Raw genomic sequence first — 15,949 nt, 5'->3', positions numbered from 1 at the left:
AACAGTTTCTACTCATAGACACTGATAGCAACAGTAAGATCTCAGAATTGTGATTACACCCAAGAAAAATTGTCCATACTTCCAGTGTTCATATCATCCTTTTACAGGCAGATCCTGCAGAATCTGTGGCAAAAAGCATGCCTTGTATTTAGCATACCCCAGGACTCCAAACTGAGCCGTTTTTTATTAAATGAACTAGAAATGTTGAATTTAAAGAAATCTATGAAAATTTAATCCATTAACCCTGTAAACTTCCACTCTAAGTAACTCACAGGACAACAAAATATCATTTCATGTATCTGTAAAACATTTCTGGGCATCAGTCCTTGCTCCCAGATGACGCTGACTTCACACCAGTGAACAAAACTAATCCGTGGACATGTAATTTCAGGTCCTGATGTCTGGAAAAGTTGTTCTGGTTTTGTTTATCAAAACAACTGGCTCATTAGTGAGAGCCTAAGATGCCACTGACCTTCTCTAATGGTGCCTAGACACACTGACCACATTGCTGCAGCATCGTTAGGGACTTGTTCCAAGCTGACCTTTTTTCTAGTCCTGTACCCGACGTGCATTCTTGGCATCCCTTGACAAAGTGTTTATTGAAGTAAACTTGCACTGTTCAAGGCAGCAGTGTAGATGGCATTGTAGTACAGTCTGTGCTAATAATCACTAGTGGAAATAGATTTTAGAAACATATTTATTCCTAGTAAAATCTTTCACTGCTCCAAGCTACCTGTACATTCTCCTTTGGCAATACTAGGCATGCCAAGTAAAACACCAAAGACAAGATCCAGAAGGAGAATCAAAGTACTTGTAAAAACAGTCATTACAGGATGAGGGAAAAAACCCACATAACCCAAAAAAAATGAAAGGAAGTCAAAATCTACAGCAATAGGTACGGAGAATGTTGCAACATACTGTAAATCTGAAAAATCTGCATTATTATACACACAGTGTGATATACTTATTTTAGGTGTACAATAAAAATCATCAAATGAACCACAGACTATATTTTCTCTCTGCTAAGATGTCATTTCAGATAATCAGAACATATTTTTTTCCTTGTAACATACTGACAGAACTGGAACTCCACCTATGCATTCATTTTGCAGCTTACAGAGTTTGAAAAATCCTTGCCTAGAATCAGACGGAGACACAACCACAAAAGCAAACCTTGGGAATTGCTAACAGCATATGAAACAACATGGGGGCTTTTAACATGTGTCTTACATTTGTTACTACTTTGCAATTTTGAAATCCAAACTTGCTTCCTTAATGATATAGAGCCATCATTTAAAACTGTTGGTGTAAAAGAACTTCCAGCAGACTTCAAATATTCCAAGTGTACCAGAGAGGTGACCTTATATGTTCGGTGTCCCATAAGGAAGGTCTGATGCTGGATGCACCAGCTGCAAGATCAAGGAGCCTTGCTCTCTCAGGATCTTACAGAAGCATCACTGCAGCAATACGACATTGACAGACATATCCCTTTTGGTCAGGTAGAGTTGGTTGTGGAATATAAAGCAGTAGAAACTGAAGCTCTCCTTTTATAATAGAGCCACAAATGCTGGAGACTTGTAAGTTAAGCTTCATGCAATAAGGAAAGAGATCCCTGTACTCAAAACGGCAAACAGAGATGCCAACAGAGGTGACAAAGATGTTTAAGTTACCACAGAGGTGGCACAGCCCTCTACTGCAAAAGCAAATTTTAGATCTACCTGTAAGGTTGCTGGAGTTCATCCCAACACCTACACAGATGTTACCACCTTCAGAAATGCTTTGGGACTACTCGCTTGATCACATTCAAACTGTTGAGATATTCCATACCAGGTTACATCACTCTCTCCTGCATGCTTACTGTTTTATGCTGCACAGAGATACTGTATCTGCAAAGTTTACAAAGTTACAGAAAAATTCCAAAAAAAGTCTCCTGCAGGTTTAAGTCCTACCCCCTACAGTTTCATTGGTGAAACACTACAAAGAAACACCTCCAGCTACTGAGAAAGTATGACTGAAAACTGTGATTTACACATCTCACTTTGAAAGTTGTTGTCAGTATAGGTTTGAAGATCAATCAAGAAAACTCCTTCTCCACTGAAACATTCTAACAGCCCCAAGACCAAATGAACAAATAAAAAAACTATGAGGATAATCTACACTAAAAAAAGTAAGAAATATTTTAAAGATATATTTTAGAGGGGTGCAATGAGACACCCATCTTTCTGTGAATTAGGGTCACTTTAACCTTGAAGTTTTAGCTATTTTGGCACAGGGGTTTTTCATTCAAATATGCAGTATAAAAAGGCAAGATATGAAAGCTATGAAAAGATACAAAAAAAATTTGATTTTTTGCTGCTGAAAAAGCAAGTATGGAACTGATGAAAAGTTCAGTTGTACTAAAGAATAGTCCTGCACCAGCCTAGAGAGAAAAAAATTATGTACAAAATGTAATACTCTAACAGAAATCGTTGGTTTCAGTATTATTAACAAATTCAGCAGAATTTAAAGGATTGCAAAAGCATGTTCCTTCTGATTCTTTGCCTAGATTCACTGTCTTTTTTGGTGTAATTGTTCTTTTAGCACAATTCTGTTCAGCTTTAGAGATGCCTTCAGAGCTCCATAGACAGCTGGGTAACTGACTATTGCATGAATTTTCCTTTTTCTTACTCCCTGGGAAGCCTTTGGGCAGGAAGTCAGAAACATTCTGAAGTATTCACAAGGGAGAATAATTTTAAGGCAGGGAGACATGAAACCCTGGAAAGAAATATAATGGAATATTTCTCTATATAATGTTGTGTCTGGAGGAAAAAGCTCTGTCGCAACAGGAACAGAATGAAATTAGGCAGTACAAAGTCAAAGAAACCAGTCTTAAAGATTCCTGCTAGGACCTATGGAAAATCTTGCCAAAACAACTGGGGATGGCCAAAAGGACAACCACAGGCCTGGCCTGGGATGCTGAAGCCCTGGCTCTGAAGCACTGAAGCTGAACTGAGACAATCTATGCCACTGCTGCCAGATGGCTGTTCAAGCTCATCTTAAAAACCCTAGTTACGTACCACAGTGCTATTTCCTAAAAAAAGAGCAGTATTTTCCTAACATATGCTCATTTATTTTGGGGGTACTTTCCCAAGTGATGAAAGGCAATCCCCACTCTCAATGTACAACATACCGAATTTTGCAGACTTTTCTAAAATAAACTAAGTCAATTCCTTCAAGTCTTCCTTAAAAGTGGAATGTTAGCTTTACCTTTTATGTTGCTTTCCTCTAGACTTTACAGTTTATCATCACCATCTCCAGGACAGCACCATAGAGTTAAAAAGTTACTCCAGCTGAGAACTGAGTACAGAGGAAGAATCCTGTTTCATGTTTTACTCTATTTTTGACAAGTTCCTCCATCTTGTAATGACATTTCTGTCTTTTCACAATATTACAAACGACATTATTTCTACAGGACCTACCTTACCTCCAAAGATACCTTTTAATTTGTCAAGCATGTGGTAACTACATTTTATAGTACCTTTTTAATCCTTTTGAGAACTAAAAAGCTAAGAAACATATCTTTGCCCTACTTCTCTAAAATGCAATTCTCACAGGGAATAATGTATAAAGTTTTATCAAAATCAGAATCTTAGGTATCAGTTGAATCTCCTCAGCTACTACACCAGTTAATATGATATACTTATTAAAAAGCAGTGGTGATTTTTTTTCCTCCATTAGGTCACCACCTCTAACTATCTATAATTTAATCACACAGTATTTTCCCCAGGCCTTCTACAGAGTTAAAATTGAACTGAAGAATACTAAACTGCCTGACATTCCCTAATTCTGGAAGAAAAGTAGCAAGCCTCAAATAATTACATAAACAAAAGCACTGTAAGCTAAAACTATATCCAACCTTTAACATCTAAGCAAGGTGCTATTAAACTGAAGAATATTGTCAGAGCACTCATACATGAAAAATCCGAAAACAAAACAAATTTGGTGTAAGCATGAAAGCAGCACAGTTCTGGACAGCCTCTCAGGTGCATTCATGCAAGCAGGATACCTAGCAAGCTGTAACACTGTGCTTGATCACTTCAGGAAAGGTGTTGTAGGCAAAGTTTGTGTGCAACAGCAGGGAGCAGAGCTGCTGATGTAAATGATTTCATGTAGCTGTGGTATTATCACACTGTTTTGTTGGTTTGTTTGGCTTAACTGTTTTCATTTCTTACAAATGCCTTCATCAGTATTTCAAGAAAAGATACTTCATTAGTAACTTCCATGAAAGGCCTTACTCTAGAACATCTGTAATGTCCCTTTAACGGCCTTAAACTTTTTTTTAACTCTAACAAGTCTCAATGTCCTTCTTTGGTCCACTCCATTTTTAACAAGGCATGCTGCCGAATATTTGAGGAAGATGACACTGATTTCTCTAGTAGCTTTCTAAAAGTGTTGGAATTATCCTTTGCTTATTCTTTATCCACCTTGAAAACCACCTTGCAAAACAACTGCACAGATGGAAAAGGAGACATGAGTTGCAGAAACAGAAACCACACTGGCCTTTGTGCTGCTTTTGTCTTCCTTCCTGAGTTTTTATCCGTAAGTGCATCCGAGATTTTTTTCATTTTCCCCCTAATGAATACACTTAGGACAGAGAAGTGCAACCTAACGTGCACTATCTACAGAGGTAATGTCGTAAGAGAGTCTTATAATTTTGTTTCAGTCCTCTGACATTATTGATCTTTCCTAAGCTCAACTACTCTAAAAAAGTTATGCCTCACCATTTTTAGCACAGCTAGTACCCATAACCCATCAACTCAAAATCTTTCCACTTATTTAGATGTACAAATTATCAGACCAACAGTGCCACTGCAGTTTAAAGTCCAATCAAAAGCTAAAGAGAGTAAGACGAGAAACGCAAGTGGTGTTTCACAAGAAAAAAACCAAAGCAACAAAACCAAGCCACCAGCAAAATGCGTTTTCCTCAGTTCCCAGTAAGGAATATCTTCAGGATATGTGTTATAACCGTGTCCCCGAGCTCGGGAGGCCTCCGTGCAGCGCGGCCCCTCAGAGCGGCCGCCGCGCAGGGCCCGGCGGAGCGCCCAGCCGCGGACACGCCTCCGCCCCGTCCCCGCCCGCCGAGCTCCGCCCGCCGCCGCCCCGCCAGCGCCGGCGGCCTCCCCGCGCTGTGCCGCCCCCACACCGCTCACCAGCAGGGGCACCCCGAAGGTCATCGTGCGGCTCCTCCACAGCTTCCGCAGCTTCTCCATCCCCCGCTCCCGCCCCACGGGCCCGGCGCCGCCCTCCCGCCTCCGGCCCGGCCCCGGCGCTTCCGGCGGGACGCGGCCCCGCGCCTCTTCACGCTGGTTCCGCTGGGCCTGGGCCGCGCCTCAGCCCCTTCCCTCCACACACCCCCTCACGCTTTCCTTCGCAGCTCCTTGATGAACGCAGTTGAGCAGGCCTCGTCACGAGCTGCATCTCTTCCTTCTGTAGCCTGCTTCCCTAAGGAGAGAAGATTGCCGACCGCGATCATCTGTTTTTCTGCATTGTTATCCCTTGTCCCAATCAAAATGAACCAAAAAACGCCTTTTCAAAACAAAGTTTGTTACAACGGTGCTAGTGAAAATGGTGCTAGCCTTACTGTGATATTTAGAGGCAATAGACCTTCATACCTGCTAGGAGTTAAATGTGCTGTGCCGCCAGCCCAGCAGGTCTCAGCTGCAGCCTCTCTCACGGTGTTGGAGTGCTGAGCTGTCACCGACACGAACACCCCTTCTCCAGGCACAGGCTGCAATATTTTCATATGTTACGGTAGCCAGAGGTTCCGCCCTGACCTGGCAGTCTCTGGAAATCGCAGAGTGCGGACAGAACGTCAGGTCTTCTTTTACATACTTCTGAATTGCTACACAGCCTTTTCACATTGCACGTCATTGCTGATGGCATGCAGGGCAGGGACAAATTGGAACAAGGTGCCTGCTGCCTCAAAGAGTAATTTAAAAACGTTTGAAAATTGAACATTTATGATTCCTTCCTTTGGTCTTTTCCATTAATTAAGGAAGTGGTGGAGGTACTTAATAAAGTTTTCTGACCATGTTAATAAGATAGCACATATATATATATAAACTAAAATGAGAATAAAACCAAACACATATAGTAAGATAAGCTAATATTATTGCAATCCCATATCCACTAACTTGTTCTGAGAGCCCTACCAGTCTAGTGAGAAAAAAACAGAACTGAAGAATAAAAAAATAACATAGCAGGAAATTACTATTTCTTGAGTACCTCATTAACACAAAGGCAACATGAGCATAAATTCCAGAGATGCAAGCTGTCAGCTGGGAGCAGTGAGAGCAAGAGAACAGGTCTGTGTGTGTCCATCCCTGTGCTGTGCTGAGCCTGGGATGAGCTCATCACAGAGCACAGGCTCAGTGCTGGGAAACCAACACACCCAGGGCCTCTGAAACCACAACTGTCCCTTCTGAAGAGTTTGAGAAAAATAGGCTTCAAATCAGACTTGTGAAGAGGAAGGCAACTGACCAAAAAGAAATCAGAAAGAATAATGTCATGAAATTAAGGAAGTTGTGATCATAGATAAAGACATGCTGAGAAAAGAGGTTATTACTTACTTCACTCCTCTTATGCCTTCCCTAGAAAGTTTATTTTGTACCTCTAATATTCCAGTGTTAGGCTAACCTCACGTGCAGTGAGGTTACTTACTTACCTAGTAAGTCTTACTCTCCCACCTGAATACTATAGGTCACTGCTAGAGACACAACCCACAGCTGCTGATGCCCATGTGCAGAATCAGTGCCCTCTCATCCCAGCTTTTAAAAGGACACCAAAAATCCTGGCTGTAAGAAGAAGGGTGAAGAGTTTCTTCCACTGCTATGGGGTGCTCTTGTTAAGATTCATACAGTGTTCTTCTGTTTTCATTGATAACTGCTGATGGTATTTAAAATTTTCCACGTGGTGTTATGCAGAGAAAGCAGCAAGAGAAAGTAAATGTGTAACTAAATACAAATATGATATAATCATGTAATAACAACAACAATTTTGTAATAATTGGAAGGATAATAAAAATGCCTAAGACAAATATGCTGTGCGAGAGATGAACAGTAAATTAGGATTTTAAAATGTCTTAGCGTTTAATAATCTAAAATGCTGTTAAATTACAGAGTTAAAGCCATTATCAATAAATATTTTATTTCCACAGTGTCACTTTGTTCGTTTCATTATTGGTTGATCAGTCACCTTGAACAGAGAGGGGTAGGGAGAAACCATTTTGAAGACTGGAATATATTCTGGGTTTGATTTACAGAAGTTTGATGCCTCCTTGATGTGACCCCTACTGGCATCAACAGATAGACAAACATAAAAATGTGTTAAAAAACATCTGGGGGTTTTATGACATTCACAGCTTGCCCCAAATGTTGTTCCCAATACTTCAAACACATATTTATGTTCCCAAGTAGGCTAAATGTGGCTTTCTTGTCCAGGTTACCATACAACCAGTTAAGCACTTTTTACCTTGTGAAGTACTGTGAGAGGGTATTCTGTGTGAAATGTGCCTCTGGAGCCCATCTCCTAGATGCATACATGATGCTTCATCTGAAGGTCAGGTGCAGAGTGGAAACACAAGGGTGATGGCCAGCTGGCTTTTGTCACAACAAAGGGAACGAGGTGTTTCTGAGTGCAGTTTCCCTGGCCTAGACAAATGCTCTGGGAAAGCCTCTTCTCACTTTCCCCCTGAGAAGGACCTTTAAAATCTGTTGCATATAATGTGCTGCTGGCTGTTGGCAGAAACCCTGGGAACTTCAGACAAATGAAGCTTGCAATGCTGCAATGGTTTAGGCTGCAATGACCACAACTGCAGGGGAATGCAGAGTGGAACAGTACATTGTGCAATATGGTTTCTGGATAGTGGCATGGAGGTCATGACAGAAATCTTATTAAACACCCCTGGACAAGCCATACTAATGAAGATTGGTATTGGACTGGTTACCAGGAGCTGCAGAATTGCTCACAATGCAGCACTGGCTGTGGGTAGACAAGGTTAATAAGGACCACGACTTCAGTTCAGTGTAGAACTTGCAGCAGTTTGTACAGAGGACGAAAATGAGAGGCATGTTGTAGAGGTTTTGTTGCCTAAACACGCATCACTTCAGGAGGCAGTGGAACGAAGCCATCCTGTGAGTTACATTTCTATCCAGTAGATCTCTCCAGAGCCTCCTGCTTCAATAAGGGCATGCACATGTAACAAACCATTAAACACTGTCTGTGCAGACATGATGTACATCATAGCCAAGACCTTCAGCCCTAAAAGCACACACTCCTGTATACCTGAGCTAAAGAAACAGCTGGTTGGACTTAGCATGTGTTGGCAACCAAAAAAGGAAACAACCACCATCTTAAGGGCTTGTAGTTCTCTCTGGGTGCAGGGTGGAAGCCCTGACTTGGTAGTAGCTGTTGAAAACACCATTTCTAAAGAGAACACCATTTCTAGAATGGCAACTCCCTTCAACACACTGCCTGTTCCTTTTTCATCCTCCTTTGTGTAGCCAAGAGAAGTTGCAAGGGAGAGAGGGGGCCTGGATTTCCCCTTTGATTCCTTCCCATACTTTTTGACTAGACTTCCTAGTGAGGTAATTGAGTGGAAGAGTTAGAGTACTTGTCCTTTCCTGATTCTGTGCTTTCTCATCAGCTGTCAGAATTAGCATAAGTACATCCAAGGACCAGATTCTTGTCAGGAGCCAGCTTGGAGAGGCCAGTGAGCCAGCTGTGCCCATTTTTCATTCCACTGAAATAGTGCACACAGCGGAAGGCACCATGGTGGCCCATGCATTGAAATGGTCATCTGTGCTTTCCAGATGTGGCCCTAAGTTTCCCCCTCCACCTCCAAAAAGGGAGGAGAAAGGAACAGGTTGACATTCTTTGGGTTCACCATTTGTTTTTTACCTTCTTGGGTTGGCTCAAGAATAGGCCAGGGAAGGATGGCTCTGAAGCCATGTTTTATGTCTGTTAGTGCAGGAGGAAAATCTGAAGGAAATACTGACCTTCCAAATAGATTCACTCTTCTCTTCCTTGTGCTCAGGAAGGCCATTTCCCTAAATACAGCCAGCAAATGTCAGCTAGGAGAGAGATTCCCCAGGGAATCTGAGAGGAAAAAGGAAACCAGGAACATTGCCTAGGATTAGGAAAACTGAGAGGGGTCTGTGCCAAAAAGCACCAATATGGTCAAGTCATGTCTACATCTACTTAGTAGCTGCCTCTAATCACCACAGCCCCGTGCTCTTTTTGACCCCAAAGAAAAGCCACAGTAACACATTCATTTTCTAGGATCTTTGTTATTATTTTCAAGAGCAGGACAGTCATTCAAGCTCTTAAATTTGAGTACTGAAAACAGGTGGTTGTAGAACAGGAGCACCTTTCATTTGTCCTTCACATGAGTTAGAAACCTGACACTTACAAAAGGGATGGATCTGAGTGGACTTTGTTGCTGGTCTAAGAGATGAGAAGGTTGAGTTCTGGCTCTGGTTCCTTCACTGGTTGTGGGCAGGCGATTTGTCATTGGGGAAGGGGAAACCGAGCCAAAATAGACAAGAGACTGCTGGGCTTAAATGGGTAGAGGGAGCGATAAAAAGATAAAACAGTTCCAGAGAAGGAACATCACAGTATGTGCACTCTGCCCATATGCATGCTCTCATGCTGAGAGAGTCAGCAGTTCTCTGTAGATCAAGGATCATGGAGGCCCCTGGAGGAGAATACAGTTTAGTTACCACAATCCTCAGTTCCGTGTTGTGGTTCACAGTCATTTTGCCAAGCAGCTGTAGTGGCAGTCCTTGATAAAGGGACTGAAGCAGAAAGGGTCTTCCCTCCCCTCTGTTGTCTGCTGAAGAAAGAAACTAATGTATGCGAAAGGGTGTGATAAATAAATAGAACAGGAGAGCAGGGATGTTATTTGGGAGCAAACTGAGCAGTTTAGACCCGTGTATGTCTACAGGTTCGTGATGTGCCTGAGGCTGAGGGGGCTGCAGAGGTGGAGGGGGACTCCTCATCTGTTGTGTCCCCTTGTTCCTCCTTGTGGAGGCCAAGGCTGATGTGGCTCTGCAGGGCTGCTGGGGTCAGCCATTCCTTGGGGAGACAGCTCTGGAGGAAGGGGATGCATGAGCTGAAGTAGGCCAGGCGGTTCACCCAGCGGGGGATCTCCTTCCCACATAATATCTGTGGAGTAAACCAAAAAGGAGCATGGTTAGTACCAAAACAAGTGTAGAGGCAATGTCATCCCCATCCACACCACCACCTTAACAGGGTGAATTCCCTGTTGCTCAGAACAGAAAGGAGCATTTCCTGCAGTCAGGAACAGCTGTAACTGTCCACACAACTGCCCAACATGCGCAGGGACCCCTGCCAGCCGTAGGTCTTGTCAGCATCATTACAGAGACCAGGAAAAACAGTTCATGGCCCTCAGTGGCTTTGGTGACTCTGTTCTCCAGGCAGTCCATGGGTAAAAGAACAGGCCTGCTGGGGCTTCACAACCAAGACAATGATATTCCTTTAGCAAGTAGTTCAAAAAGTCTGGAAAAATATTTAAGCTGTTGCTGGTCAGACCTTGAGGAGTCCTGAAGCAAAGTATGTCTAGGTAGATGGAGGTGCCTGAGAAGCTGCTCTTGTTGCTTCCTGTTCTTCCTTGGGCTGACACAGTGGTTCAGTCAGCTTATAGTATCTGGGGGTTCTTTTCCTATCCTACCATACCACCCTCTAATTTCTCCTCATATGGTATTTCCTAATATGCGGAAAAAAAGCAACAAAAAAAAAAATCCCCAGCCTAGGTTGTAAGTATCTCTGTTCCATCATAGATGCTCCTGGCACTGATTTGGATTACACTCTGCCAGCAGAAATACTGTTTTCCAAGGTCATATCAAATTCAGCACGATGAAACAACTTACTCCATACTGCAGACCGTTTCTCCTGTAGCATTTAACCACACAGACGTACAGGTGCCAGATTTTAAAAGCTGTATCTGGCTTAGACCACATAAAGAATGTTTCCCTTTACATTTTATTATATCCCTTACCAGGCACAGGGAACTGACCAGCAGGCATGCCTCAAGAGCCCGCCTTTAGTAAACTTACTGCCTGTGTATAAGGCCCTATACATAGTCCATACTGGTTCAGGAGTCATGACACCTGAATTCTCCTTCCCTCCCTGTGTTGTTTACCATGGGGCAAGAGACAGAAAGTGGAAACTCCACCCCACAGACCTTGTCCCGCAGTTTACATGAATTAGTGGTTCTGGGGTTGTCCATACTGTACTTTTGCCAATACTAAATTCCTCTGCTCTTCCTCCCACCCTCTTTCTGACTAAAACCACACTTACTGCAAAAACTCAAGGGGTGTTCATCTGGAGGCCACTAAGAAGATGATTTGGTGAGAAGTCTCTTATTGGCAAGGCTTAGAGGTTTCCAGAAGTTTTCAGGGAGAACGGAACATTGTCTAGAGGATGGGCTGTGCTGTGTTACAGATGTTTCAGCTGACGAGCAGCTGGTCCTTCCTGCATATGGCCTGGGCAGAATGCTCCAAGCCCCACTCCAACAGTCACCTTGGGCATAAGGGAATTAGCTTGCTCCAACAGTGTGGCGTTTCCAATGAGGTGTGGAGAAGGCAGCAAACCTGTGACTGTGCTAATTTGGCTACAGAACTCACTTTATTTTGACACACATTGTTTAAAAATCAATGTGTGAAACTGGAGACATTATCATTAGGCATCAGAGAATGAGAAGAGCCATTTAGCTGCTAAAATTACTTGCAGACATAGACTGTTCTTTACCTAATACACTCCAAGGACTTCTATTTCAGTCCTTACCAATGCTGTATTCCACTTAACCTTAGACACAGCTATATGAATCTGTATTTTTGAAATTTTTAATCTGGGGACAAGAACTTTATTACCAATTTTTTATCTCCATCCTGATTTCCATTGCCTGAGCCTGTATGTGGATAATCTCTTCACATATGCTTGAGACTCATTAATAGAAAATTTGCTGATACATTTGATTTTCTCAACAGATGTATCAGACAATTTTCACAAGAATATTGTTGAAGTTTAAGATTTATTTTATGTGTTCTACTCAAACATTTTGACCTACACTGTACTACTTTCACCTGAGCCAAAGCCACAAATTGCACTACAATTTCCCACAGATTTTGTAGCATTCCTCTTTCTTCCTCTTTAGGAACTTAGGAAACACATATTGCCATAGAAATTTACTCAGTTTAGGCTCCTTGTAATGTATGTATGGATGTAAGTTTAGTTCTCAAGCAGTTCAAAGTTTTAATAAATACTTCCTCCCAGATACTAATAGATAGAGCAACTAAACCAGGGTATGATTCTTTGGAAAATTAGCTGAAACAACAGAACAGTATAAGGTAAGATACCCTGAAATGGAAATACTCTTTTTAAGAGTTGGATGTATTTTCTAAGCAGATCCCCTGGCAACTGAAATAGCACTTCTCAATGTGGAAGCAATGCTGAGATGTTTGCTTTTTTTTATAGGAGCTTCTTCACCCAGAATGAATCAATAAGGCAAGGAAGAGCCAGAAAAAGAATGAAGATGTGTGGGCATCGGGCCACCAAGCAACAAAGGGCAGTTTGTGAAGATCAAGGATAATGATGAAATCGAAGTGGTTTCCCTTACCTCAGTCTTGCTTCTCATGTCACCTCTTGTCAGTGTAGCCTCATTACTATTCCACAGCAGAACACAATGTTCAACAGGAGCAAAAGGACAATGGCAGGGAATGCTACCAACACTACAGTCTGCTTCTCTGTTTTTCACTCCTTGCCATAAAACATATTGTGCTGGCGCATCCAGCAGTGCTTAGCTAATGGAGAAACATCAAATGAACCTGGCTGCCATGGGATTAAGCCAATTGAGTTTAAATAAAACAGCACAAGCAAGATGAAGTGGGTGTTTTCCAACTGCATATGAAGACACAGAAAAATCTACCTACTGCAGCTCTTCTGAGAAATTTTCCACTAAAAACCACTCACTGGAATGATAAATTCACTGAATGCTGTTACCACCCATTGTTTTCCATCAGCAGAATCCTTTTTCACATGTTTTTAGAGTTCAAGATTTCACATGGGTTTTTTTCTTCTTTGTCAAAGAAGTGGGGTTTTCTCTGTTGAAGGGGATGAACTTCTCTGTGCCAAGCCATGTACTAACTCTGAGAGGAGATGTAAATAAATAATGAACTGTTACAGGTCAGAAATTGCAGCAAGCACAACTTCTGACTGCCTGAGACCAGTTCTCGTTTCAGGCACTTGGGCGAAGGCTGCACATTCTTGCAGCTTCCAGGGAGCAGCGCCCGCTGACAGAAAGTCAAGTCTCCCATAGCTGCAGCTTCTTCTGGGGATTCTGTGTAAGAGCTGAGAGTGACACAGCTGGCACCTGCAGAGGCAAATGGAAACAGCCAGATGGGCAGGAGAAATGGGACCTGACAGTTTGGGTGCTTTTTCCAGGCTACTATCAAATCCACACCAGGATTTCAACTCATCAAGAAACAACTAATTTGGGATATGAAAATATCCTCCAAATATCTTAAGCTGTATCATTTTACACTAAACAGTCACCAGTTAAAATGTACAAACTGCCCTGCACCCTCTCCCCTCCCTAAGTGTCCTAGGAGCTACCTGTCCCAGCTGGGCAAGGCTTTAACACCTCCCTGTAAGGCTTTGAGGTGGGCAGGGGAGCAGCCTAGCAGCTGGGCAACATGGGTTGAAATGCCATCCAACAATGGAAGATGCTGAGTCTCCTGCATTCTAGAAGACAATGTTATCAATGTGCTGCATGTTGAGAGGGCTTTGATTCTACGGGCGTATGCTAGACATTATCTGAGATAGTCTAACAGCCTGAGCCCCTTTCAAAATATATAGAAGAGCTGATCAGTTTTAGATCCTAAGAGAAAGTTATCAAATGTAATAGGTTCTGTGCTGTGCTGGATGATGCAACTGGTGCAATTCAAGCCATGCATAGAAGTATAACTCAAGGAATCAATATCCTCAAGTGAGGATATTTTCTGTAAGGGAGCCCTCTCAGTGGCACCATGTAGTGCTCCAATCCATGAAAATAAAGATGAACAGAGGCAACATAACATCCCTCAAACAATTCAAGCTAATTACTTCAATTCTTGTTTTCAAACAGAGGCTTGGAGAGTTCAGAGCTAAATGTCTGCTGAACCACCCGCTGCCTCTTCCACTTAGCAGCCTTGCTAGAGATGAGGTGGCATCCACATGGGACATGTATCCATGTGAGCTACCATACAGAATTCCCCTTGGTGTCTTTTAGAGAATGCTGAGGGGTTTTATTGGCACCTGAGGAGTCTTACACACACCTCAGAGCAACTTAAGAGCAAAGACTTTAGAACTCCAGGGGAATCACTGCAGTATTTTCATAAAGTGGCTCCAACAAAGCTTATACAATACAACATAGATTATCCTCATCAGAATTTCAGAATAAGGTCATTAGATACAAACCAGCACATCTGCCCAGGCAAGGCCTGCAGGCCATGCTAGAACACTAAAACTCATATGTAGAAAGAGAAAATGGCAATTCAGTCTATGTAGTTCTTTGACAAATCCAGAATAAACCAATAACCCAATGCACAGGGACAACTTTTTTGCCACGTCACAAAAACTAACCTGGCAGCATAACTACCCAGTGCTGGCAGAGCTAAGGGAGTATGAGTGCATCAACAAGGAACATATCTATAGTTCTGCACCCCTGTCAGCTGCTGCACATAGTCTGTACACTAAAAAGAACATTTCTGAGAGAAAACAGACATAACCACCTTCACAACACACCTGAAGGTACAGTCTCACCTTGGTGGAGTTGGCATGCTAGGATCAATTGCTTGAAACAGATTTATAGTATACTTACTGTGTAAAAATTACTACTCTGGGGAATTCAAGTAGCCTGTGGTAATCAACAGAATGGATGAAGTGCCACTGGGCTGTGAAGCTGCCTGCAGCACACGTTCAGCAGAGCCAGGAATGGCCCGTGACTTACAGAGGAAAGGGTATAGCTGAGAAACTGTTGATGAGGATAAATGAGCTCAGTAATGAAGCTGTGTTCTGGGAAGTAACAACCTGAGTCAAAAGCAGGAAGGTAGCAGCCAAGTCAAAGGAATTTTAAATGATTTTAAGCAACTGCCTGAAATGGCCCCATTCTTCTATTCAATCCTTTTTTTGTTCTGCAATGGGCAGGGCACTGCAACTCCTACAGGTCTTCTCCAGGACCATAGGTATTGTCAAGTAGAGGTAGCATCTGCACCATCTGAGACTAGACAGGAGTGAGGAAAAAAGGAAAGCATTGAAAGGACGGTCTTGCTCCCCTTGTGAAGCTAGTTGGAAGTATGTCAGTCACCCCTGTGGATGTGTGGTAGAAGGGCAGAGTTGCCTTTCTGCAGCAGCCTGCATGCACAATGATGGGGCAGGTAGCTCTGGGTGAAATGAGACAGCTGGCTCACAGCACCTCAGCACTCATAGCACTGCTTCAGCTTCACTGGCCAGGCCACCAGGTGGCTGCAATTGTGACATCTTGTTGAACCACATTCAGAGCTGAATTCTGAGTGGCATCACTGATTAGTCATGTACCAACATTGGAGCATGGCAGTGCCCTCTTGAGCATGAAGGTCTTTGTAATGAGCACTTGTAAGTACAGCCAACAGCTGCAGGGTGATACAGTAGGTAGCAAGTGGCCTCATAACAGATGACCATTTGGGGAAAACTGAGTATAATTGAGTCTGGGCTTGTTAATGGCATTTAAAATAAAGAATCTCCCACCAAAATGAATGAACAACTGCAATTCATCCCTATTATCATGATGGCATGAAGAGGAATTGCTTTCTCCTAGCAGATGCTGTTTCAAGACCAGTGGCTGAGAACAGCTGTTGCTTAACAAGGTTGTACT

General features: G+C 42.7%; 2 protein-coding genes across 2 annotated transcripts in view; both read right to left on the bottom strand.

Moving 5' to 3' along the window:
- The window catches only part of LOC107205622 (cytochrome c oxidase assembly protein COX16 homolog, mitochondrial), a 48,986-nt gene extending 43,704 nt beyond the window's left edge, over positions 1–5,282 (bottom strand). The window contains exon 1 of the mRNA XM_015630217.3: positions 5,190–5,282. Coding sequence (XP_015485703.1) covers positions 5,190–5,249 — 60 coding nt within the window. The 5' untranslated portion in view covers positions 5,250–5,282. The remainder of the gene's footprint in view (positions 1–5,189) is intronic.
- A 1,820-nt stretch (positions 5,283–7,102) lies between these two features.
- Positions 7,103–15,949, bottom strand: part of LOC107205620 (deubiquitinase DESI2-like) — a 54,214-nt gene continuing 45,367 nt past the window's right edge. The window contains exon 5 of the mRNA XM_015630214.3: positions 7,103–10,203. Within this exon, the coding sequence (XP_015485700.1) occupies positions 9,961–10,203 (243 nt within the window). The 3' untranslated portion in view covers positions 7,103–9,960. The remainder of the gene's footprint in view (positions 10,204–15,949) is intronic.

The sequence above is a fragment of the Parus major genome, chromosome 5 (genome assembly GCF_001522545.3).
Source record: "Parus major isolate Abel chromosome 5, Parus_major1.1, whole genome shotgun sequence".
NCBI lineage: Eukaryota > Metazoa > Chordata > Aves > Passeriformes > Paridae > Parus > Parus major.
Note: the sequence above shows the minus strand (reverse complement) of the source record. Positions and strands in the feature narration are given on the sequence as shown.